Source organism: Procambarus clarkii, chromosome 22 (assembly GCF_040958095.1).
Source record: "Procambarus clarkii isolate CNS0578487 chromosome 22, FALCON_Pclarkii_2.0, whole genome shotgun sequence".
NCBI classification, from domain to species: Eukaryota; Metazoa; Arthropoda; class Malacostraca; order Decapoda; family Cambaridae; genus Procambarus; species Procambarus clarkii.
This window is the reverse complement of record NC_091171.1, coordinates 21,554,298-21,580,072: the sequence shown is the minus strand read 5'-3', so window position 1 is coordinate 21,580,072 and position 25,775 is coordinate 21,554,298. Positions and strand designations below refer to the sequence as shown.

Below are 25,775 nucleotides of genomic sequence, written 5' to 3'. Positions count from 1 at the left end.
AATAAGATCAAGTCAGTTACTGAGCTCCAGCTCTCGTCCCCCACCCTCTTCCACCCTCAAGTCTTTGTAAATAAACCATCAATTTCCCCCGAAATTTTTTACCCTCTGTATTTCAGACATAGTAAATATGAAGTAAACAATTATAAAACTCTAGCTCTTGTCCTCTGTCCAAGTTCACTCCTGTAAATTCATTACTATCAATCAAAATCCCCCATAGATTTAAACACCCAACTACATTTTCAGACATAGTAAATAAAAACCAGTTCAGTTATCAAGTTTCAACTCTTGTGCCCCAGCTTAGTTCATTTTGTACAAGTTCTTTATTTCCAACTAAATCATCCTAAGATTTAAGATCACCTTATTTTCTAACGTAGTAAAATTAATCTGGACATTAGCAAAGCTCCATTTCCTCAGCCTTAGATCATCAGACATAAATATATTCGATCAAGTCCCTCTCCAGCCTATCTGTTTATCAGAGTATTTACTTTACCCTTCTCATCCCCAACGTATCAATCCCCAACGTATCAAAACCTTCAATAATCATACTGTATTTGCATATTTTCTCTATATTCAGCTGTGTTCTTCACATTTTGTCCATGTTTTCTATGTTCACTCCATGTTCTTCAAATGTTCACAGTCCCATTCAGTTCATATTTTCACAAGTATCTCCATTTTTTCTGTAATCTTTCTCTTAGTCTCATTACTTTCTCTACAAATTCTAGTCATATTTTCTATGTTTTCATATTCATCACATGTTCTCTTTACAACTTTTATACTCAATATTCGTGCTAACTTCCATATTTTGTGTTCTTTGCAATATTCATGTTCCTCTACAAGTTCATGTTCCTCACAAGATCACTTCGTTTTTTCACCTTCACTTACATGTTTTCTACATTCTTTGTCATATTCTCCATGTTCTTCACAAGTCCATTGTTCATTCTTTGTAATCCCTATTCTCCTTATCATGTTTTCATGTTCTCTGTAAGTTCATATTCCCAGCATGTTCACTGTATTCATCAACTTTTCTTACATATGTTCTTTGCCATGTTCCCCATATGTTCTCTGGGTTTTTCCCCTATCTAACGTTCCTTAACTAAAAAAATCTTTCACCAATCAACTAAAAACATAGTCACTTTCGTCATTTCTCAACTAAACCTATTATCCAGTCAACTAAAAATAGTCAGAAATAGCCTCGTTCAACCTTTCTCTTAGCTAAAAATTGTCAAAGGAAACTTCTTTCATCACTTTCTTAACAGCCGCTATGTTTCATCAAGTAAGAAAAAATTGTCAAAGGAAACTTTCCAAAACTGTTCATAACTAGCTTTTATCCATCGTCAATCAACTAAATAATAACTTTCATCATTTCTTAACTAAACTTATTCCCCAGTCATTCAGAAAATAGCCGTGTTCTTCATGTTTCATTGTCATTTCATAACTAAAATTATCCATCAATCAACAGAAAAAGTCATATTCATCATTTCGTAACAGCCATTATGTTTTCGTCAAGTAAGAAAATATAGTCAAAGATATCTATCATCGTCGTTCTTAACTTCCATTTATACTTTGTGGAGCACTAAAAATAGTCAAATGTAACTTTTTCAACACTTTCGTAACTAAAATTATATGTCGCTAAGTAAGAAAAATAGTCAATGTAACTTTTTCAGCACTTTCGTAAAAATTATATGTCGTCAAGTACGAAAAATAGTCAAAGGTGCTCTCCGTGACACCAAAGTTACTCTTCGAGAAATCAAAGACACTCTTCAATACATCAAGGACTTACTCAAAGATACCAAAGTTACACTCTAAGACATCCTTCGAGACATCAAAGACATCCTTTAAGACTTCAAGGGCACTCTTCGAGATATCAAAAGACACTCTCAAACACTCAAAATTTACTCGCATCCTCAAAGTTATTCTCAGAGTCATCAAAAAGTTAATCTCAGTCATCAAAATGCTATTCTCTAAGTAGCCTTTCGTTCATCAGAGAAACTTTCTAAGACATCTTCGTTCATTAAAGTTAATCTCAGAGGCATAAAAGTTATTCTCGGAGCTATCAAAATTAATCTCTAAAACAACAAAAGTTAATCTCTATCATCAAAGTTGATCTGCAAGATATCTTCGAGACATCAAAGTTACTTTTCATTACATCAAAGACGCATTCAAATACTACCCATGTTCTCAGAAGTCATTCTCTAAGCCACCAATGTTCTTCTCTAAGACATAAAAGTTATTCTCTAACTCACTTCCATTCATCAAAAGACATTCTCTAAGCCCTCAAAGTTATTCCCAGAGTCATCAAAAAGTTATTCTTCAAACATAAAATTTGCTCTGTAAGATATCTTCGTTCATCAAACTTATTCTCAGAGATATCTAATGTTATTCTCAGAACAATCAAAAGTTATTCTAAGACAACAAAGTCTTTCTCAGAGTCATCAAAGTTATTCTCAGAGTCACCTTTGTTATTCAAAGAAGCCTTCTGAGACATCCTCGTTCAACAAAAACTGTCCTCAGAGCCATCAAAAAGTTAAATACAGTCGTCAAAGTTATTCTCTAAGTATCTTTTCGTTCATCAGAGAAGCTTTCTAAGACATCTTTGTTCATCCAAGTTGTTCTCTAAGACATCAATCTTGTTCTCTAAGACATCAAAGATGTTCTCTAAATCATAAAAGTTAATCTCTAAGTTACCTTCGTTCATCAGAGAAACTTTCCAAAACATCTTCGTTCATCAAACTTGTTTTCAAAGTCATCAAATGTTATTCTCGAAGTCATCAAAGATATTTTCAGAGACATCTAAAGTTAATTTCTATGTTATAAAAGTTATTCTCAGAGACATCTAAAGTTAATCTTGGTCATCAAAGTTGTTCTCTAAACATCAATGTTGTTCTCCAAGACATCAAAGATGTTCTCAAAATCATAAAAGTTATTCCCAGAGCTATCAAAGTGATCTCTAATTCATCTTCGTTCTCCCAAAGTTGTTCTCTAAGACACCTTCGTTCATCAAAGAAACTCTCCTTCTTCCATCATGTTATTCTTTAAGACATCTTCAGTCATAAAATTTTCTCTCCAAAATGTAACTAGTTCAGCTTTTCATACCAAACCTGCATTTCTGTTAAAATATATTTTCGCAGACACTTTACCCTAAAACTGTTCTCTGAACTATCCTAACTTAACTTACCTTACCTTACCTATCTTACCTAACTTTACCTATGTTACCTTACCTTACCTACCTTTCCTAACCTAACTTTACCTATGTTACCTTACCTTACCTACCTTTCCTAACCTAACTTTACCTATGTTACCTTACCTTACCTACCTTTCCTAACTTATCCTGCTTAACCTATCTTACCTAACTTTACCTATCTTACCTAACTTTACCTATGTTACCTTACCTTACCTACCTTTCCTAACTTAACCCGCTTAACCTATCTTACCTATCTTACCTAACTTTACCTATGTTACCTTACCTTACCTAACTTATCCTGCTTAACCTAACTTACCTACATTACCTAACTTAACTTTCATAACCTAACTTTACCTATCCTAACATAACTTACCTTACCTTCCCTATCTTACCTAACTTTACCTATCCTAACTTAACTTACCTTTCATAACCTAACTTTACCTATCCTAACATAACTTACCTTACCTTCCCTAACTTAACCTAACTTACCTACATTACCTAACTTAACTTTCATAACCTAACTTTACCTATCCTAACATAACATACCTTACCTTCCCTATCTTACCTAACTTTACCTATCCTAACATAACTTACCTTACCTTCCCTAACTTAACCTAACTTTACCTATCCTAACTTAACTTACCTTTCATAACCTAACTTTACCTATCCTATCCTAACCTAACTTGTCTTACCTAACTTAATCTTACATTCCCAAACTGATGTATCCTAACTTATCTAGTCCAACCAGACATGCTCTAACTTACATAAGTATTCCTTCTTGTCTTTGTGTTTCGTCAATCATTGTCTCATATTCATTTACTCATTTCATTAGTTAATTTCTCAAATGGTCACTTATGCATTTCAAGTGCTATTTTGTTAGAGATTGGATATTTAAGCATTTCAAAGAATTATAATTTCTCAAATGGACGTTTTGCATTTCAAGTGCTATTTGTTAGAGATTGGATATTTAAGCATTTCAAAGAATTTTTGTTATATATGGGCATTTACTCATTTCAAGGGATAATTTCTCAAATGGACGTTTTTGCATTTCAAGTGTTATTTGTTTAAGATTGGGTGTTTAACCATTTCAAAGGTTTTTGTTATATATGGGAACTTACTCGTTTCAAGGGCAAATTTCTCAAATGGTCATTTTTGAAGATCAAGGGTTATTTGTTAAAGTTCATCAAGTTGCTCATAAGTTGTATTTATTATCATATGTTCTTATTCCCCAACCCCTTAACCTAACCTCTTGTAATCTTAGTGTATTTAGTAGGTTCTATCTTATGTTCTTATTCCCCAACCCCTTAACCTAACCTCTTGTAATCTTAGTGTATTTAGTAGGTTCTATCTTATGTTCTTATTCCCCAACCCCTTAACCTAACCTCTTGTAATCTTAGTGTATTTAGTAGGTTCTATCTTATGTTCTTATTCCCCAACCCTTTAACCTAACCTTTCAGATGTAGTTTATTGTGTTTTTGACATATTTGTTGAATATATTATCCTTTTCCTAACCTTTCAGATGTAGTTTTGTTTCTCCTTTGTATATTTTTACCCAAACCCACCATCCCACTTAACTTTCTTTCCTTCTTTTACTTTGTTTTTCACATATAAGTTCGTTCTTTATCTTAGTAATAATAGAATTACAATAGTAAAGAATCAGATCTACTAAGACTTGAAATTGAGAAACAAGAGCTCAAGGGAGTGAGAGCATGAAAGAAGAGCAAGGAGTAAGAGAGAGAGGGGGCGGAAGAGAATGGGACCAAAGAAGAGAGAATGAGAGAGAGAGTGTGGGGGAACTAAGACTTGAATTGAGAAAAAGAAAAACTAAGTGAATGAGAATGAGGGTGTGAGAATGGGAGCAATAAGACTTGAATTTGAGAAACAAGAGAGCATTTGAGCAAATGAGGGAGAGAGAGGGGGAGGAAGAGAGAGAATAAGGGAGAGAGATAGAAAAGGAGGGTTAGAAGGAGTAGGAGAATCAAAGTAAAAGAAGGAAAGAAGGTTTGGGTAAAAATATAAAAAAGGAGAAACAAAACTACATCTGAAAGGTTAGGAAAAGGATAATATATTCAACAAATATGTCAAAAACACAATAAACTACATCTGAAAGGTTAGGTTAAAGGGTTGGGGAATAAGAACATAAGATAGAACCTACTAAATACACTAAGATTACAAGAGGTTAGGTTAAGGGGTTGGGGAATAAGAACATAAGATAGAACCTACTAAATACACTAAGATTACAAGAGGTTAGGTTAAGGGGTTGGGGAATAAGAACATATGATAATAAATACAACTTATGAGCAACTTGATGAACTTTAACAAATAACCCTTGATCTTCAAAAATGACCATTTGAGAAATTTGCCCTTGAAACGAGTAAGTTCCCATATATAACAAAAACCTTTGAAATGGTTAAACACCCAATCTTAAACAAATAACACTTGAAATGCAAAAACGTCCATTTGAGAAATTATCCCTTGAAATGAGTAAATGCCCATATATAACAAAAATTCTTTGAAATGCTTAAATATCCAATCTCTAACAAATAGCACTTGAAATGCAAAACGTCCATTTGAGAAATTATAATTCTTTGAAATGCTTAAATATCCAATCTCTAACAAAATAGCACTTGAAATGCATAAGTGACCATTTGAGAAATTAACTAATGAAATGAGTAAATGAATATGAGACAATGATTGACGAAACACAAAGACAAGAAGGAATACTTATGTAAGTTAGAGCATGTCTGGTTGGACTAGATAAGTTAGGATACATCAGTTTGGGAATGTAAGATTAAGTTAGGTAAGACAAGTTAGGTTAGGATAGGATAGGTAAAGTTAGGTTATGAAAGGTAAGTTAAGTTAGGATAGGTAAAGTTAGGTTAAGTTAGGGAAGGTAAGGTAAGTTATGTTAGGATAGGTAAAGTTAGGTAAGATAGGGAAGGTAAGGTATGTTATGTTAGGATAGGTAAAGTTAGGTTATGAAAGTTAAGTTAGGTAATGTAGGTAAGTTAGGTTAAGTTAGGGAAGGTAAGGTAAGTTATGTTAGGATAGGTAAAGTTAGGTTATGAAAGGTAAGTTAAGTTAGGATAGGTAAAGTTAGGTAAGATAGGGAAGGTAAGGTAAGTTATGTTAGGATAGGTAAAGTTAGGTTATGAAAGTTAAGTTAGGTAATGTAGGTAAGTTAGGTTAAGCAGGATAAGTTAGGTAAGGTAAGGTAACATAGGTAAAGTTAGGTAAGATAGGTAAGATAGGTTAAGCGGGTTAAGTTAGGAAAGGTAGGTAAGGTAAGGTAACATAGGTAAAGTTAGGTAAGATAGGTAAAGTTAGGTAAGATAGGTTAAGCAGGATAAGTTAGGAAAGGTAGGTAAGGTAAGGTAACATAGGTAAAGTTAGGTTAGGAAAGGTAGGTAAGGTAAGGTAACATAGGTAAAGTTAGGTTAGGAAAGGTAGGTAAGGTAAGGTAACATAGGTAAAGTTAGGTAAGATAGGTAAGGTAAGGTAAGTTAAGTTAGGATAGTTCAGAGAACAGTTTTAGGGTAAAGTGTCTGCGAAAATATATTTTAACAGAAATGCAGGTTTGGTATGAAAAGCTGAACTAGTTACATTTTGGAGAGAAAATTTTATGACTGAAGATGTCTTAAAGAATAACATGATGGAAGAAGGAGAGTTTCTTTGATGAAACGAAGGTGTCTTAGAGAACAACTTTGGGAGAACGAAGATGAATTAGAGATCACTTTGATAGCTCTGGGAATAACTTTTATGATTTTGAGAACATCTTTGATGTCTTGGAGAACAACATTGATGTTTAGAGAACAACTTTGATGACCAAGATTAACTTTAGATGTCTCTGAGAATAACTTTTATAACATAGAAATTAACTTTAGATGTCTCTGAAAATATCTTTGATGACTTCGAGAATAACATTTGATGACTTTGAAAACAAGTTTGATGAACGAAGATGTTTTGGAAAGTTTCTCTGATGAACGAAGGTAACTTAGAGATTAACTTTTATGATTTAGAGAACATCTTTGATGTCTTAGAGAACAAGATTGATGTCTTAGAGAACAACTTGGATGAACAAAGATGTCTTAGAAAGCTTCTCTGATGAACGAAAAGATACTTAGAGAATAACTTTGACGACTGTATTTAACTTTTTGATGGCTCTGAGGACAGTTTTTGTTGAACGAGGATGTCTCAGAAGGCTTCTTTGAATAACAAAGGTGACTCTGAGAATAACTTTGATGACTCTGAGAAAGATTTTGTTGTCTTAGAATAACTTTTGATTGTTCTGAGAATAACATTAGATATCTCTGAGAATAAGTTTGATGAACGAAGATATCTTACAGAGCAAATTTTATGTTTGAAGAATAACTTTTTGATGACTCTGGGAATAACTTTGAGGGCTTAGAGAATGTCTTTTGATGAATGGAAGTGAGTTAGAGAATAACTTTTATGTCTTAGAGAAGAACATTGGTGGCTTAGAGAATGACTTCTGAGAACATGGGTAGTATTTGAATGCGTCTTTGATGTAATGAAAAGTAACTTTGATGTCTCGAAGATATCTTGCAGATCAACTTTGATGATAGAGATTAACTTTTGTTGTTTTAGAGATTAATTTTGATAGCTCCGAGAATAACTTTTATGCCTCTGAGATTAACTTTAATGAACGAAGATGTCTTAGAAAGTTTCTCTGATGAACGAAAGGCTACTTAGAGAATAGCATTTTGATGACTGAGATTAACTTTTTGATGACTCTGAGAATAACTTTGAGGATGCGAGTAAATTTTGAGTGTTTGAGAGTGTCTTTTGATATCTCGAAGAGTGCCCTTGAAGTCTTAAAGGATGTCTTTGATGTCTCGAAGGATGTCTTAGAGTGTAACTTTGGTATCTTTGAGTAAGTCCTTGATGTATTGAAGAGTGTCTTTGATTTCTCGAAGAGTAACTTTGGTGTCACGGAGAGCACCTTTGACTATTTTTCGTACTTGACGACATATAATTTTTACGAAAGTGCTGAAAAAGTTACATTGACTATTTTTCTTACTTAGCGACATATAATTTTAGTTACGAAAGTGTTGAAAAAGTTACATTTGACTATTTTTAGTGCTCCACAAAGTATAAATGGAAGTTAAGAACGACGATGATAGATATCTTTGACTATATTTTCTTACTTGACGAAAACATAATGGCTGTTACGAAATGATGAATATGACTTTTTCTGTTGATTGATGGATAATTTTAGTTATGAAATGACAATGAAACATGAAGAACACGGCTATTTTCTGAATGACTGGGGAATAAGTTTAGTTAAGAAATGATGAAAGTTATTATTTAGTTGATTGACGATGGATAAAAGCTAGTTATGAACAGTTTTGGAAAGTTTCCTTTGACAATTTTTTCTTACTTGATGAAACATAGCGGCTGTTAAGAAAGTGATGAAAGAAGTTTCCTTTGACAATTTTTAGCTAAGAGAAAGGTTGAACGAGGCTATTTCTGACTATTTTTAGTTGACTGGATAATAGGTTTAGTTGAGAAATGACGAAAGTGACTATGTTTTTAGTTGATTGGTGAAAGATTTTTTTAGTTAAGGAACGTTAGATAGGGGAAAAACCCAGAGAACATATGGGGAACATGGCAAAGAACATATGTAAGAAAAGTTGATGAATACAGTGAACATGCTGGGAATATGAACTTACAGAGAACATGAAAACATGATAAGGAGAATAGGGATTACAAAGAATGAACAATGGACTTGTGAAGAACATGGAGAATATGACAAAGAATGTAGAAAACATGTAAGTGAAGGTGAAAAAACGAAGTGATCTTGTGAGGAACATGAACTTGTAGAGGAACATGAATATTGCAAAGAACACAAAATATGGAAGTTAGCACGAATATTGAGTATAAAAGTTGTAAAGAGAACATGTGATGAATATGAAAACATAGAAAATATGACTAGAATTTGTAGAGAAAGTAATGAGACTAAGAGAAAGATTACAGAAAAAATGGAGATACTTGTGAAAATATGAACTGAATGGGACTGTGAACATTTGAAGAACATGGAGTGAACATAGAAAACATGGACAAAATGTGAAGAACACAGCTGAATATAGAGAAAATATGCAAATACAGTATGATTATTGAAGGTTTTGATACGTTGGGGATTGATACGTTGGGGATGAGAAGGGTAAAGTAAATACTCTGATAAACAGATAGGCTGGAGAGGGACTTGATCGAATATATTTATGTCTGATGATCTAAGGCTGAGGAAATGGAGCTTTGCTAATGTCCAGATTAATTTTACTACGTTAGAAAATAAGGTGATCTTAAATCTTAGGATGATTTAGTTGGAAATAAAGAACTTGTACAAAATGAACTAAGCTGGGGCACAAGAGTTGAAACTTGATAACTGAACTGGTTTTTATTTACTATGTCTGAAAATGTAGTTGGGTGTTTAAATCTATGGGGGATTTTGATTGATAGTAATGAATTTACAGGAGTGAACTTGGACAGAGGACAAGAGCTAGAGTTTTATAATTGTTTACTTCATATTTACTATGTCTGAAATACAGAGGGTAAAAAATTTCGGGGGAAATTGATGGTTTATTTACAAAGACTTGAGGGTGGAAGAGGGTGGGGGACGAGAGCTGGAGCTCAGTAACTGACTTGATCTTATTTACTAACTTTGAAGTATGTCTGCTTTTAATTTTAGGGAAATTGATGGGTTATTTACAAAGATACGAAGGAGAACTAAGGCGGGGACGAGAGCTGGAGCTCGATAACTGACTTGATTTTATTTACGGTGTCTGAAATACAGAGGGTAAAAATTTCAGGGAAATTGGTGGTTTATTTACAAAGATATGAAAGAGAACTAAGGCGGAGGACAAGCGCTGGAGCTTGGTAACTGTTTTGATCTTATTTATGGTGCCTGAAATACAGAGGGTAAAAATTTCAGGGAAATTGGACTGTTACTAACGAAGATACGAGAGAGAGCTAAGGCGGAGGACAAGCGCTGGAGCTTGGTAACTGTTTGATCTTATTTATGGTGCCTGAAATACAGAGGGTAAAAATTTCAGGGAAATTGGACTGATACTAACGAAGATACGAGAGAGAGCTAAGGCGGAGGACAAGCGCTGGAGCTTGGTAACTAAATTACTGTATTGAACTACGTTTGAAATATGATTATTTTTAAATTTTAGAGGGATTGGAATGATAGTATTCATTATACGACAGGGGACTAAGGTGGGGGAACGTGAGCTAGAACATGCTTACTAACATGATTTATTTGTGTAAAACTGACTTGCTTAATGAAAAGGAGAAAACATACGATGTTGGAAAATAGTTGAACTGAACTGAATGAAAGGAGAGAGAGAGAGAGAGGAGGGAGAGAGAGAGAGGAGGGACGGTCCAGATATTATGAAGATAAGATAAGATTAAGAGCCGACTGGCTGTCCGGGCGTAAAGTAAATAAAGGTGACGCGAGAGATTGCGAGGTAAGGGGGGAGGGAGGGGGGTGTGAGGTACGAAACACTGAAAACCCTGGCTCACACAGGTGATTTTCTAAATTTATATGAAAACTATGGCTTACACAGACGATTTTGTAAGTTGAAAACATGTAAAATATGTCCGTAGAGTTCTCCTGGAAGCCCTAAAGAGCTACATACGTTACTTGAATTTGTCCCATAAGGCCTTAACAAACTTCTAAGTCTCGGAAATTATTTTTCTCATAAGAACTTTAACAAACTCGTATGACATTATTTACATCATAAGAAACCTTAACAAACTTCTAAGTCTCGGAAATTATTTTCATCATAAGAAATCCTTACTTCTAAAATCTGTGACTGACAAAATTTACCTGAAACCCTGGCTAACACGCGGGATATTTACCAGAAAAAACAAAAGGAGCCGCTGGCTCTTACAGTCCACAGGGGTCCTCCGGCCTGAAAAAAAAAAGGAGCCGCTGGCTCTTACAGTCCACAGGGGTCCTCTCGCCAAAAAAAAAAAGGGCCTGTGGACTGTACTCCCTACTACTGACGTCAGCGGGTATGTTTATAGCTACAATTTCACCTAATCGGTGCACCTTGTAATTTAATAACAGCCAGTAACAAATTTCTTACATCTGATTTAACAACTCTTCGAGGAATAGAGCTGTATTAGGGGCTGTCAAATTAACTTATTGGGGTAGGTAAATATGTGTTCATAAGGTGCCAGGGACCTCGTTGTTAAGGTGCCAGGGACCTCCTTGTTAAGGTGCCAGGGACCTCCTTGTTAAGGTGCCAGGGACCTCCTTGTTAAGGTGCCAGGGACCTCGTTGTTAAGGTGCCAGGGACCTCCTTGTTAAGGTGCCAGGGACCTCCTTGTTAAGGTGCCAGGGACCTCGTTGTTAATCCGTTAAAGCCTAAAGTATGTCATATTTATTCCTTAAATAAATATGAAATATTTCTGTATGAAATATGATTTTTAGTTTTCAGTTTAAAATTCACTCAAGAAACGCAAATACTTGTTTAAAACCGTCAAATTTCAGGCTTTATATATGATAATTACTGAATTGAAAGATGCTTCCAGAGGACAGATTATCAAAGAAAAAACACCATCACGATTTAAGAGGCAAATGAAATTATTAGGCTACAAATAATCTCTGATTATTGATATTATTTGTAAATGTTCAGAACCTTTCAAATATAGAATAATCTTGTACTAAACCCACGACGGAAGCAGTATTTTGAATACCTTTTCCTTATATAATTATATGAAGCAGGTGATCAAAAGCTTCCGAACGAGAAATTGTTGGAGACTCCGGACTGGGAAGGAGGTTGTTGTGGCCCGCTGACGTTCCTCCCTACCATGGCGAGGGAGCCTAAAGGGGTGGCTGTAGTGTGGTGAGCGGTGATGACCACACCCTGGTGAGCGGTGATGACCACACCCTGGTGAGCGGTGATGACCACACCCTGGTGAGCGGTGATGACCACACCCTGGTGAGCGGTGATGACCACACCCTGGTGAGCGGTGATGACCACACCGTGGCGAGCGGTGATGACCACACCCTGGTGGGTCGTGGGTCTCTGCTGTGACCACCACCCACGAGTCTATACCGTCAACCCGCCAGCTTCCGCCACACAAGTAACGCGGGTGTCTCTACCTACTCTGTGTGCATGAGGTTTTGCACTTTATATTTTTGTTAATGTGTAGGCTTTAAGCTATTTGCAATTATGGCGGTGCATCTTGGATTACTGGTTATATTATATTTATATCAGTAAACGTAATATTTGTTTACACAACAAATTTGTCGTAGTTGAGTTTTATTTTATAACTGCTGTATGTTTAGTGCATCCTTGGTATATTTTTGAGCTCGATGTTTGTGACTTCGATGTTGTCTTGTGAGGTAGATGTTGTGAATTTGATGTAAGCGTTGTAAAATTTGACAGGAAAATACATGGTGTTTAAAAAAGGAAATGCCTCTTCATTCTTGAAAGCATGTATTCAGAAAGTATGGTTACCTACACGTTAAAAGAAGTTCACATGATAGTAGAGAGACCTTACCATGACACTTGCCTCATACCGAGCACTCTGTGGTAGAATAAGTACTCGGAGGAAGAGATATATTTGATCACTCTTATTCTGGTGTTAAGGTGTTTCGGCCATTAGCATTTGCTATTAGCATACAGATCCATGGGACTCTATGGTATTAGCATACAGGCTTGAGGGTTTTGACACAAGTGCCAGTTGTACACGGGGGTTCTGACACCACAAGTGCCAGTTGTACACGGGGGTTCTGACACCACAAGTGCCAGGTGTACACGGGGGTTCTGACACCACAAGTGCCAGGTGTACACGGGGGTTCTGACACCACAAGTGCCAGGTGTACACGGGGGTTCTGACACCACAAGTGCCAGGTGTACACGGGGGTTCTGACACCACAAGTGCCAGGTGTACACGGGGGTTCTGACACCACAAGTGCCAGGTGTACACGGGGGTTCTGACACCACAAGTGCCAGGTGTACACGGGGCTTTTGACACCACAAGTGCCAGGTGTACACGGGGCTTTTGACACCACAAGTGCCAGGTGTACACGGGGCTTTTGACACCACAAGTGCCAGGTGTACACGGGGCTTTTGACACCACAAGTGCCAGGTGTACACGGGGCTTTTGACACCACAAGTGCCAGGTGTACACGGGGCTTTTGACACCACAAGTGCCAGGTGTACACGGGGCTTTTGACACCACAAGTGCCAGGTGTACACGGGGCTTTTGACACCACAAGTGCCAGGTGTACACGGGGCTTTTGACACCACAAGTGCCAGGTGTACACGGGGCTTTTAACACCACAAGTGCCAGGTGTACACGGGGGTTCTGACACCACAAGTGCCAGGTGTACACAGGGATTTTGACACAAGTGCCAGGTGTACACGGGGGTTCTGACACCACAAGTGCCAGGTGTACACAGGGATTTTGACACAAGTGCCCTCAATGTTAAGTGCTTCACCTTTAGGGGGAAGTGAGAGAGTGTACGTCACTAGGTGTGAGATTGGAGCCTCCAGCAGGCACACAGCCAGACCCTCCATCACAAGGTGTCCTTTGAAGGAGAGAGAATCATCCCACGTATCATAATGTTTACGGCAGTCCTCCCTCGTTTATACAACTTCCGCTTTCAAAAGCATTTTCTTTGGACTCTGTAACACGGTGAAGGCAAAACAAATATTAGAAATCGGTATTTAGATTTGGGTCCCTAAGTCGTTGTATTAAAAGATCCTGTTTTCATTCCAATCGTTGTCTTCCAGCCTTGAAATATTTCACTTATAGTGGAAATTATCCTTTGTTTATTATATTCATACATTTGAAATATATCTTCAAATACATCAAACGTGCAATTTTCATATGCATAAAGTTCTAATTATAACATAATTCTCAGTACATGAAATCCACGATTCAGACAACAGTAATTTAAATCATTCTTGCTTCATAAATGGCTATATTAGTGACAGCTGTTCAAGGAACAGTTTTATGTGTGGAGGCATTGTTAAATCACTCCTTGACCAGTGCAACAAGTGAGGGATTTGGTGCACACTGATAGTGTTGACCTGCAGTGCAATCTGTGTATGTTGCACATTATACCGTACTGGATTCTCTACCACGCCCTCTCCAGTTCTCACACAGGACAGAAAATGAGGTATTAAATTTCCTCAACCTAACCTAACTAAGCGGCCCACGCATTGACAACGTGAAAGTTTTGCAGCAGCGACAATTTCAATTACATCATATTTTGTCCGTTTTTGGATTTTGACGTCAAAATCTGATGTATTACACAGAGGACAGGCTGTGATGTATTGGATAGAGGACAGGCTATGATGTATTGGATAGAGGACAGGCTGTGATGTATTGGATACAGGACAGGCTGTGATGTATTGGATACAGGACAGGCTGTGATGTATTGGACAGAGGACAGGCTGTGATGTATTGGATACAGGACAGGCTGTGATGTATTGGACAGAGGACAGGCTGTGATGTATTGGACAGAGGACAGGCTGTGATGTATTGGATACAGGACAGGCTGTGATGTATTGGATAGAGGACAGGCTGTGATGTATTGGACAGAGGACAGGCTGTGATGTATTGGACAGAGGACAGGCTGTGATGTATTGGACAGAGGACAGGCTGTGATGTATTGGACAGAGGACAGGCTGTGATGTATTGGATACAGGACAGGCTGTGATGTATTGGATAGAGGACAGGCTGTGATGTATTGGATAGAGGACAGGCTGTGATGTATTGGACAGAGGACAGGCTGTGATGTATTGGATACAGGACAGGCTGTGATGTATTGGATACAGGACAGGCTGTGATGTATTGGACAGAGGACAGGCTGTGATGTATTGGATAGAGGACAGGCTGTGATGTATTGGATAGAGGACAGGCTGTGATGTATTGGATAGAGGACAGGCTGTGATGTATTGGATAGAGGACAGGTTGCCTAAGTCGCAGCTCCCACACACCTGAGGACGACTTAGATGCAAATGAGTGTGGTCCGTCTTATTAGTGTGATATTGTAGAGTATACCTCGAGCACTCGTCAACGGTTCATTGTTCTTGCATAGGTTTGTGTCCAGTGACCTCTGCCACGCCCGTCCAACTCAAGTGTTTCATTTGTGATGAACTTGACTGCCAGGGGTGTTGTTAGTTTATATTCTAGTCGCAAGTGTTTCCAAGTTTATTTCCTGACGGAAATGTTTTGTTTTCGTCCATTGAAGTTCCCTCTGCGATATCCTGCATTAGTTTGTTTCATTTATAGTGATTTAATTATTGTTTTAAGTGTTCAGCACCGAGGCAGCTTACTCGAGAATGTTCATTATTTCTTGGGAGCAGAAAGTGGCGAGTATGTTGTGAACTTGTCTAGTCTTCAGACGTGGGTCTAATTGCTATAGTTAAGTCTACTGACTGTTGTTACGTATATTGTATTTGTGGAGGCTCTTCAGTTCACCGCCAACCGGTCGCTCCTATCCCGCGCCCTGCAGGTTACTGACTGAGCTGCATGAGTGTGCAGTCTGTGGACTGTACACACCCGCACGTGAAGGATCACATGTCACACAGTCCCTGACACGTGAAGGATCACGTGGCAGTCACACGTGAAACACGTGATCTTTTGTTTTTATTCTGATAATTACGAGTAAACCTTCAATTCTGAGTAATTAATATATTCCCGATTCACACAGTGTTGTAAGAAGTAATTTTAGGTTAAGTGTGAGGCTGTTACTTCCTAAATACGTCTCAGGTCTCATCCATAAGCCAATGTAGATATTAAATCACATTCTCTGGGGAAAATGGATCAATGTGTGCAAATCTGTAGAATTGAGGGGTTCTTGGGTCGTTCAGAAGTGATAGCTTGATAGTGTTGCAGCTGCAGAGCTCAGCGGAGGTAGAGAGCCGCGGTGTGAGCACCTCCAGGAGCACCCGCTCTACCATCACCCCCACAACCAGCACCCCTGCCGGCGCCACCACCTCGACCAGCACCCCTGCTGGAGCCACTACCTCGACCAGCACCCCTACCAGCGTCACCACCTCGACCAACACCCCTACCAGCGTCACCACGTCGACCAGCGCCACAACTAGCATCAACAACACTCCCAGCAACATCTTCTTCAACTATGCTCCGTCCAGCTTATCTTCCGGCAAGGAAAATCCTACTAAAGTCACCTACAGGGACAGTCCCAGCAAAGCGAGTCACAGCAAGGACAGTCCCAGCAAAGTGAATCACAACAAGGACAGTTCCAGCAAGGCGAGTCACAGCAAGGACAGTCCCAGCAAAGCGAGTCACAGCAAGGACAGTCCCAGCAAACCGAGTCCCAGCAAGGACAGTCCCAGCACCATATGTAACGGCAAGGACATCCACATAACCTCACCTTACTACGTCAAGGACAGCCCCTCCAAAACATCCCACAGCAAAGAAAAATCCCAGAAAGATGCCCACACGAGGGACGACGCCAACAGAGATAATCACCTGAGAAAAGGCTCCAAGGAGTCTTCGGGTAGCCACAGGACCCGCAGTGGACACTTCCACAAGCGTCACTCCTACCAGGTACTACTTACTTCTCTCCGCCAGTAGCTACTGTCTCGGGGGACACTGTCCTGCCCTAATGCTTGTACACACATCTCACACAATTCCTTAGCTCGTCACCCTTGTAGTCTCGGCTTAACCGCTCGAAGAAATCGCCTACAAAGATCTAGAAAAACAGAATCTGTATGAAATCTGCCTGGCAGGGTTCCTACAAGAAGTTCTCTGTGAGGCTGAACGTAGAGAGCAACAATTTAATACATGTATTTGCCGTAATGTAAACTCATTCTTGTAGAGTTCATACTTCCTCAATTATATCTGAGGCCACACTGACCCCGGGGGAGTATACCAATATTTGTATAACACTTAGAGAGCAGTAGACGCTAGTTACTGTACTGGAACTTGCACTAACTTGGAGACATTTGACAGGCAGACTGTAGACACAGTAGTAGTGGTGGTGGTGCCGGTTAACGTCAGGAATACTCTGCCTTCAATCCTTTCTTCGATGCCTCTTAAGGATCTACCCGACAATCTAAGGATCTCACTATCTGTTAAAGTCTCTATCTCACATAACGTCTAAAGGGAACAGAGAAACTTTTTTGTCTCTTAAGACAAGTATTTTGTTCTTAATATAAATTATCTTATATATTAAATATCTCTAGTAATTTAGATACAGAGGAAGTACAGTGATGATAACATCCTTGCTATAAATTTGTGTATAATTATGTCTGTATGCGAGATAAGGCTTATGGAACCTTATCTTGGCTTCAGGATCTTGCTGAGGAGAAAATTATTGTTTTAAGATTAATTATTATTTTAAGTTTAACTCTGCCATAAGAGAGAGCAAGAATGAGACAATCCTAATATTGTCATTATATTTCTTGTGTCTTGACCATATGGAAAGTTTTACTAGTATATATTTTCTTGCAATCAATAATACGATTCATTATTGCATTTATGTATTGTTGCTGATGTTATCAACACTGATGATTACTTCATCTGATAGTCTGCACGCCACTGTTGACCTGACTACCTGATGTGTTGCCTGGAGCGTGTTGCATGGTGTGCCCCAACACACACACACCCTGGAGCGTGTTGCATGGTGTGCCCCAACACACACACACCCTGGAGCGTGTTGCATGGTGTGCCCCAACACACACACACACCCTGGAGCGTGTTGCATGGTGTGCTCCAACACACACACACACACCCTGGAGCGTGTTGCATGGTGTGCTCCAACACACCCTGGAGCGTGTTGCATGGTGTGCCCCAACACACACACACACCCTGGAGCGTGTTGCATGGTGTGCTCCAACACTCACACACCCTGGAGGGTGTTGCATGGTGTACTCCAACACACACACACACCCTGGAGCGTGTTGCATGGTGTGCCCCAACACACACACACCCTGGAGCGTGTTGCATGGTGTACCCCAACACACACACACCCTGGAGGGTGTTGCATGGTGTACTCCAACACACACACACCCTGGAGCGTGTTGCATGGTGTACCCCAACACACACACACACCCTGGAGCGTGTTGCATGGTGTGCTCCAACACACACACACCCTGGAGCGTGTTGCATGGTGTGCTCCAACACACACACACCCTGGAGCGTGTTGCATGGTGTGCCCCAACACACACACACCCTGGAGCGTGTTGCATGGTGTGCTCCAACACACACCCTGGAGCGTGTTGCATGGTGTGCTCCAACACACACACACCCTGGAGGGTGTTGCATGGTGTGCCACAACACACACACACCCTGGAGGGTGTTGCATGGTGTGCCACAACACACACACACACCCTGGAGGGTGTTGCATGGTGTGCCACAACACACACACACCCTGGAGGGTGTTGCATGGTGTGCTCCAACACACACACACCCTGGAGGGGTGTTGCATGGTGTGCCACAACACACACACACACCCTGGAGGGTGTTGCATGGTGTGCCCCAACACACACACACCCTGGAGGGTGTTGCATGGTGTACTCCAACACACACACACACCCTGGAGCGTGTTACATGGTGTGCCCCAACACACACACACCCTGGAGCGTGTTGCATGGTGTGCTCCAACACACACACACACACCCTGGAGCGTGTTGCATGGTGTGCCCCAACACACACATCCTGGAGCGTGTTGCATGGTGTGTCCCAACACACACACACACCCTGGAGCGTGTTGCATGGTGTGCCCCAACACACACACACCCTGGAGCGTGTTGCATGGTGTGCTCCAACACTCACACACCCTGGAGCGTGTTGCATGGTGTGCTCCAACACACACACACACACACACCCTGGAACGTGTTGTGTGGTGTGCTCCAACACGCACACACACCCTGGAGCGTGTTGCATGGTGTGCTCCAACACACACACACACACTGGAGCGTGTTGCATGGTGTGCTCCAACACACACACACACACACACACACACTGGAGCGTGTTGCATGGTGTGCTCCAACACACACCCTGGAGCGTGTTGTGTGGTGTGCTCCAACACGCACACACACCCTGGAGCGTGTTGCATGGTGTGCTCCAACACACACACACACCCTGGAGCGTGTTGCATGGTGTGCTCCAACACACACACACACACTGGAGCGTGTTGCATGGTGTGCTCCATCACACACACACACACACACTGGAGCGTGTTGCATGGTGTGCTCCAACACACACACACCCTGGAGCGTGTTGCATGGTGTGCCCCAACACACACACACCCTGGAGCGTGTTGCATGGTGTGCCCCAACACACACCCTGGAGCGTGTTGCATGGTGTGCCCCAACACACACACACCCTGGAGCGTGTTGCATGGTGTGCCCCAACACACACACACCCTGGAGCGTGTTGCATGGTGTGCCCCAACACACACACACCCTGGAGCGTGTTGAATGGTGTGCCCCAACACACACCCTGGAGCGTGTTGCATGGTATGCTCCAACACACACACACCCTGGAGCGTGTTGCATGGTGTGCCCCAACACACACACACCCTGGAGCGTGTTGCATGGTGTGCCCCAACACACACCCTGGAGCGTGTTGCATGGTGTGCCACAACACACACACACCCTGGAGCGTGTTGCATGGTGTGCCCCAACACACACCCTGGAGCGTGTTGCATGGTGTGCCCCAACACACACCCTGGAGCGTGTTGCATGGTGTGCTCCAACACACACACACCCTGGAGCGTGTTGCATGGTGTGCCCCAACACACACACACCCTGGAGCGTGTTGCATGGTGTGCCCCAACACACACACACACCCTGGAGCGTGTTGCATGGTGTGCCCCAACACACACACACACACACACCCTGGAGCGTGTTGCATGGTGTGCCCCAACACACACACACACACACCCTGGAGCGTGTTGCATGGTGTGCCCCAACACACACACACCCTGGAGCGTGTTGCATGGTGTGCCCCAACACACACACACACACACCCTGGAGCGTGTTGCATGGTGTGCCCCAACACACACACACACACACCCTGGAGCGTGTTGCATGGTGTGCCCCAACACACACACACACCCTGGAGCGTGTTGCATGGTGTGCTCCAACACTCACACACCCTGGAGGGTGTTGCATGGTGTACTCCAACACACACACACACCCTGGAGCGTGTTGCATGGTGTGCCCCAACACACACACACCCTGGAGCGTGTTGCATGGTGTACCCCAACACACACACACCCTGGAGGGTGTTGCATGGTGTACTCCAACACACACACACCCTGGAGCGTGTTGCATGGTGTACCCCAACACACACACACACCCTGGAGCGTGTTGCATGGTGTGCTCCAACACACACACACCCTGGAGCGTGTTGCATGGTGTGCTCCAACACACACACACCCTGGAGCGTGTTGCATGGTGTGCCCCAACACACACACACCCTGGAGCGTGTTGCATGGTGTGCTCCAACACACACCCTGGAGCGTGTTGCATGGTGTGCTCCAACACACACACACCCTGGAGGGTGTTGCATGGTGTGCCACAACACACACACACCCTGGAGGGTGTTGCATGGTGTGCCACAACACACACACACACCCTGGAGGGTGTTGCATGGTGTGCCACAACACACACACACCCTGGAGGGTGTTGCATGGTGTGCTCCAACACACACACACCCTGGAGGGTGTTGCATGGTGTGCCACAACACACACACACACCCTGGAGGGTGTTGCATGGTGTGCCCCAACACACACACACCCTGGAGGGTGTTGCATGGTGTACTCCAACACACACACACACCCTGGAGCGTGTTACATGGTGTGCCCCAACACACACACACCCTGGAGCGTGTTGCATGGTGTGCTCCAACACACACACACACACCCTGGAGCGTGTTGCATGGTGTGCCCCAACACACACATCCTGGAGCGTGTTGCATGGTGTGTCCCAACACACACACACACCCTGGAGCGTGTTGCATGGTGTGCCCCAACACACACACACCCTGGAGCGTGTTGCATGGTGTGCTCCAACACTCACACACCCTGGAGCGTGTTGCATGGTGTGCTCCAACACACACACACACACACACCCTGGAACGTGTTGTGTGGTGTGCTCCAACACGCACACACACCCTGGAGCGTGTTGCATGGTGTGCTCCAACACACACACACACACTGGAGCGTGTTGCATGGTGTGCTCCAACACACACACACACACACACACACACTGGAGCGTGTTGCATGGTGTGCTCCAACACACACCCTGGAGCGTGTTGTGTGGTGTGCTCCAACACGCACACACACCCTGGAGCGTGTTGCATGGTGTGCTCCAACACACACACACACCCTGGAGCGTGTTGCATGGTGTGCTCCAACACACACACACACACTGGAGCGTGTTGCATGGTGTGCTCCATCACACACACACACACACACTGGAGCGTGTTGCATGGTGTGCTCCAACACACACACACCCTGGAGCGTGTTGCATGGTGTGCCCCAACACACACACACCCTGGAGCGTGTTGCATGGTGTGCCCCAACACACACCCTGGAGCGTGTTGCATGGTGTGCCCCAACACACACACACCCTGGAGCGTGTTGCATGGTGTGCCCCAACACACACACACCCTGGAGCGTGTTGCATGGTGTGCCCCAACACACACACACCCTGGAGCGTGTTGCATGGTGTGCCCCAACACACACCCTGGAGCGTGTTGCATGGTATGCTCCAACACACACACACCCTGGAGCGTGTTGCATGGTGTGCCCCAACACACACACACCCTGGAGCGTGTTGCATGGTGTGCCCCAACACACACCCTGGAGCGTGTTGCATGGTGTGCCACAACACACACACACCCTGGAGCGTGTTGCATGGTGTGCCCCAACACACACCCTGGAGCGTGTTGCATGGTGTGCCCCAACACACACCCTGGAGCGTGTTGCATGGTGTGCTCCAACACACACACACCCTGGAGCGTGTTGCATGGTGTGCCCCAACACACACACACACCCTGGAGCGTGTTGCATGGTGTGCCCCAACACACACACACACCCTGGAGCGTGTTGCATGGTGTGCCCCAACACACACACACACACACACCCTGGAGCGTGTTGCATGGTGTGCCCCAACACACACACACACACACCCTGGAGCGTGTTGCATGGTGTGCCCCAACACACACACACCCTGGAGCGTGTTGCATGGTGTGCCCCAACACACACACACACACACCCTGGAGCGTGTTGCATGGTGTGCCCCAACACACACACACACACACCCTGGAGCGTGTTGCATGGTGTGCCCCAACACACACACACACCCTGGAGCGTGTTGCATGGTGTGCCCCAACACACACACACCCTGGAGGGTGTTGCATGGTGTGTCCCAACACACACACACCCTGGAGCGTGTTGCATGGTGTGCCCCAACACACACACACCCTGGAGCGTGTTGCATGGTGTGCCCCAACACACACCCTGGAGCGTGTTGCATGGTGTGCTCCAACACACACACACACCCTGGAGCGTGTTGCATGGTGTGCTCCAACACACACACACCCTGGAGCGTGTTGCATGGTGTGCCCCAACACACACCCTGGAGCGTGTTGCATGGTGTGCTCCAACACACACACACACCCTGGAGCGTGTTGCATGGTGTGCCCCAACACACACCCTGGAGCGTGTTGCATGGTGTGCCCCAACACACACACCCTGGAGCGTGTTGCATGGTGTGCCCCAACACACACCCTGGAGCGTGTTGCATGGTGTGCTCCAACACACACACACCCTGGAGGGTGTTGCATGGTGTGTCACAACACACACACCCTGGAGCGTGTTGCATGGTGTGCCCCAACACACACACCCTGGAGCGTGTTGCATGGTGTGCTCCAACACACACACACCCTGGAGTGTGTTGCATGGTGTGCCCCAACACACACCCTGGAGCGTGTTGCATGGTGTGCTCCAACACACACACACCCTGGAGCGTGTTGCATGGTGTGCCCCAACACACACCCTGGAGCGTGTTGCATGGTGTGCCCCAACACACACACCCTGGAGCGTGTTGCATGGTGTGCCCCAACACACATCCTGGAGCGTGTTGCATGGTGTGCTCCAACACACACACACCCTGGAGGGTGTTGCATGGTGTGCCACAACACACACACACCCTGGAGGGTGTTGCATGGTGTGCCCCAACACACACACCCTGGAGCGTGTTGCATGGTGTGCCACAACACACACACACCCTGGAGGGTGTTGCATGGTGTGTCACAACACACACACCCTGGAGCGTGTTGCATGGTGTGCCCCAACACACACACCCTGGAGCGTGTTGCATGGTGTGCTCCAACACACACACACCCTGGAGTGTGTTGCATGGTGTGCCCCAACACACACCCTGGAGCGTGTTGCATGGTGTGCTCCAACACACACACACCCTGGAGCGTGTTGCATGGTGTGCTCCAACACACACACACCCTGGAGCGTGTTGCATGGTGTGCTCCATCACACACACACCCTGGAGCGTGTTGCATGGTGTGCTCCAACACACACACACCCTGGAGCGTGTTGCATGGTGTGCCCCAACACACACACCCTGGAGCGTGTTGCATGGTGTGCTCCAACACACACACCCTGGAGCGTGTTGCATGGTGTGCTCCAACACACACACACCCTGGAGCGTGTTGCATGGTGTGCTCCAACACACACACACCCTGGAGCGTGTTGCATGGTGTGCCCCAACACACACACCCTGGAGCGTGTTGCATGGTGTGCTCCAACACACACACACCCTGGAGTGTGTTGCACGGTGTGCTCCAACACACACCCTGGAGCGTGTTGCATGGTGTGCTCCAACACACACACACCCTGGAGCGTGTTGCATGGTGTGCTCCAACACACACACACCCTGGAGTGTGTTGCATGGTGTGCTCCAACACACACCCTGGAGCGTGTTGCATGGTGTGCTCCAACACACACACACCCTGGAGCGTGTTGCATGGTGTGCTCCAACACACACACACCCTGAGCGTGTTGCATGGTGTGCTCCAACACACACACACCCTGGAGCGTGTTGCATGGTGTGCTCCAACACACACACACACCCTGGAGCGTGTTGCATGGTGTGCTCCAACACACACACACCCTGGAGCGTGTTGCATGGTGTGCCCCAACACACACACACCCTGGAGCGTGTTGCATGGTGTGCTCCAACACACACACACACACCCTGGAGCGTGTTGCATGGTGTGCTCCAACACACACACACCCTGGAGCGTGTTGCATGGTGTGCTCCAACACACACCCTGGAGCGTGTTGCATGGTGTGCTCCAACACACACACACCCTGGAGCGTGTTGCATGGTGTGCTCCAACACACACACACCCTGGAGCGTGTTGCATGGTGTGCTCCAACACACACACACACCCTGGAGCGTGTTGCATGGTGTGCTCCAACACACACACACCCTGGAGCGTGTTGCATGGTGTGCCCCAACACACACACACCCTGGAGCGTGTTGCATGGTGTGCTCCAACACACACACACACACCCTGGAGCGTGTTGCATGGTGTGCTCCAACACACACACACCCTGGAGCGTGTTGCATGGTGTGCTCCAACACACACACACCCTGGAGCGTGTTGCATGGTGTGCTCCAACACACACACACCCTGGAGCGTGTTGCATGGTGTGCTCCAACACACACACACCCTGGAGCGTGTTGCATGGTGTGCTCCAACACACACACACCCTGGAGCGTGTTGCATGGTGTGCTCCAACACACACACCCTGGAGCGTGTTGCATGGTGTGCTCTAACACACACACACCCTGGAGCGTGTTGCATGGTGTGCTCCAACACACACACACCCTGGAGCGTGTTGCATGGTGTGCTCCAACACACACACCCTGGAGCGTGTTGCATGGTGTGCTCCAACACACACACACACCCTGGAGCGTGTTGCATGGTGTGCTCCAACACACACACACCCTGGAGCGTGTTGCATGGTGTGCTCCAACACACACCCTGGAGCGTGGATCATATAGGATAACCACATGAGTATATAAGGCCTTGTTATTGAGTCCCATGTGCTTAGTTTGGATATCTGCATTTATTCTCATGTTACTGTAGAAGAAATATTTTTATTGTTTCTATCCTCATCAATTGTCAACAAATGTTTATACATTGCAGAAAATTTCTGGTTAAATAATTTAGTATGAGAAATGCTATTTGAATTTCTTAAAATAAATATTTAATAATATTTGAGGATAAAACTGATTCACTTAACTAATAGATGACAGAAGAGGCCTCGGACACCTCAATTTAAAACATTAAAATTTGTTAACAACAAAAAATGTCATTTACCATAATTGTAATACGGTGGCGAGTGGCTGGATTATAGTGTGGTGTATATGTGCAGGAGGTGCAGGAGGCGAGGCTCGGGGGCCCGGGACCTCGCGCCGCCGACCTGGTGGAGGCCACCACCGCCTCCGTCAAGCAGGAGCTGCTGCACCTCTCCCTGGCCCGCCAGGCCCTCCAGGCCGAGAAGGTACAGTGACCACGGGGGTGTGGGACCTTA

General features: G+C 43.9%; 1 protein-coding gene across 2 annotated transcripts in view; it reads left to right on the top strand.

The window, feature by feature from the left end:
* LOC123757603 (uncharacterized) overlaps positions 1–25,775 on the top strand; it is a 278,070-nt gene that overhangs the window by 228,971 nt on the left and 23,324 nt on the right. For both annotated transcript variants that reach the window (XM_045741411.2, XM_045741419.2), the window contains one exon: positions 25,617–25,745. In XM_045741411.2, the coding sequence (XP_045597367.1) occupies positions 25,617–25,745 (129 nt within the window). The remainder of the gene's footprint in view (positions 1–25,616; positions 25,746–25,775) is intronic.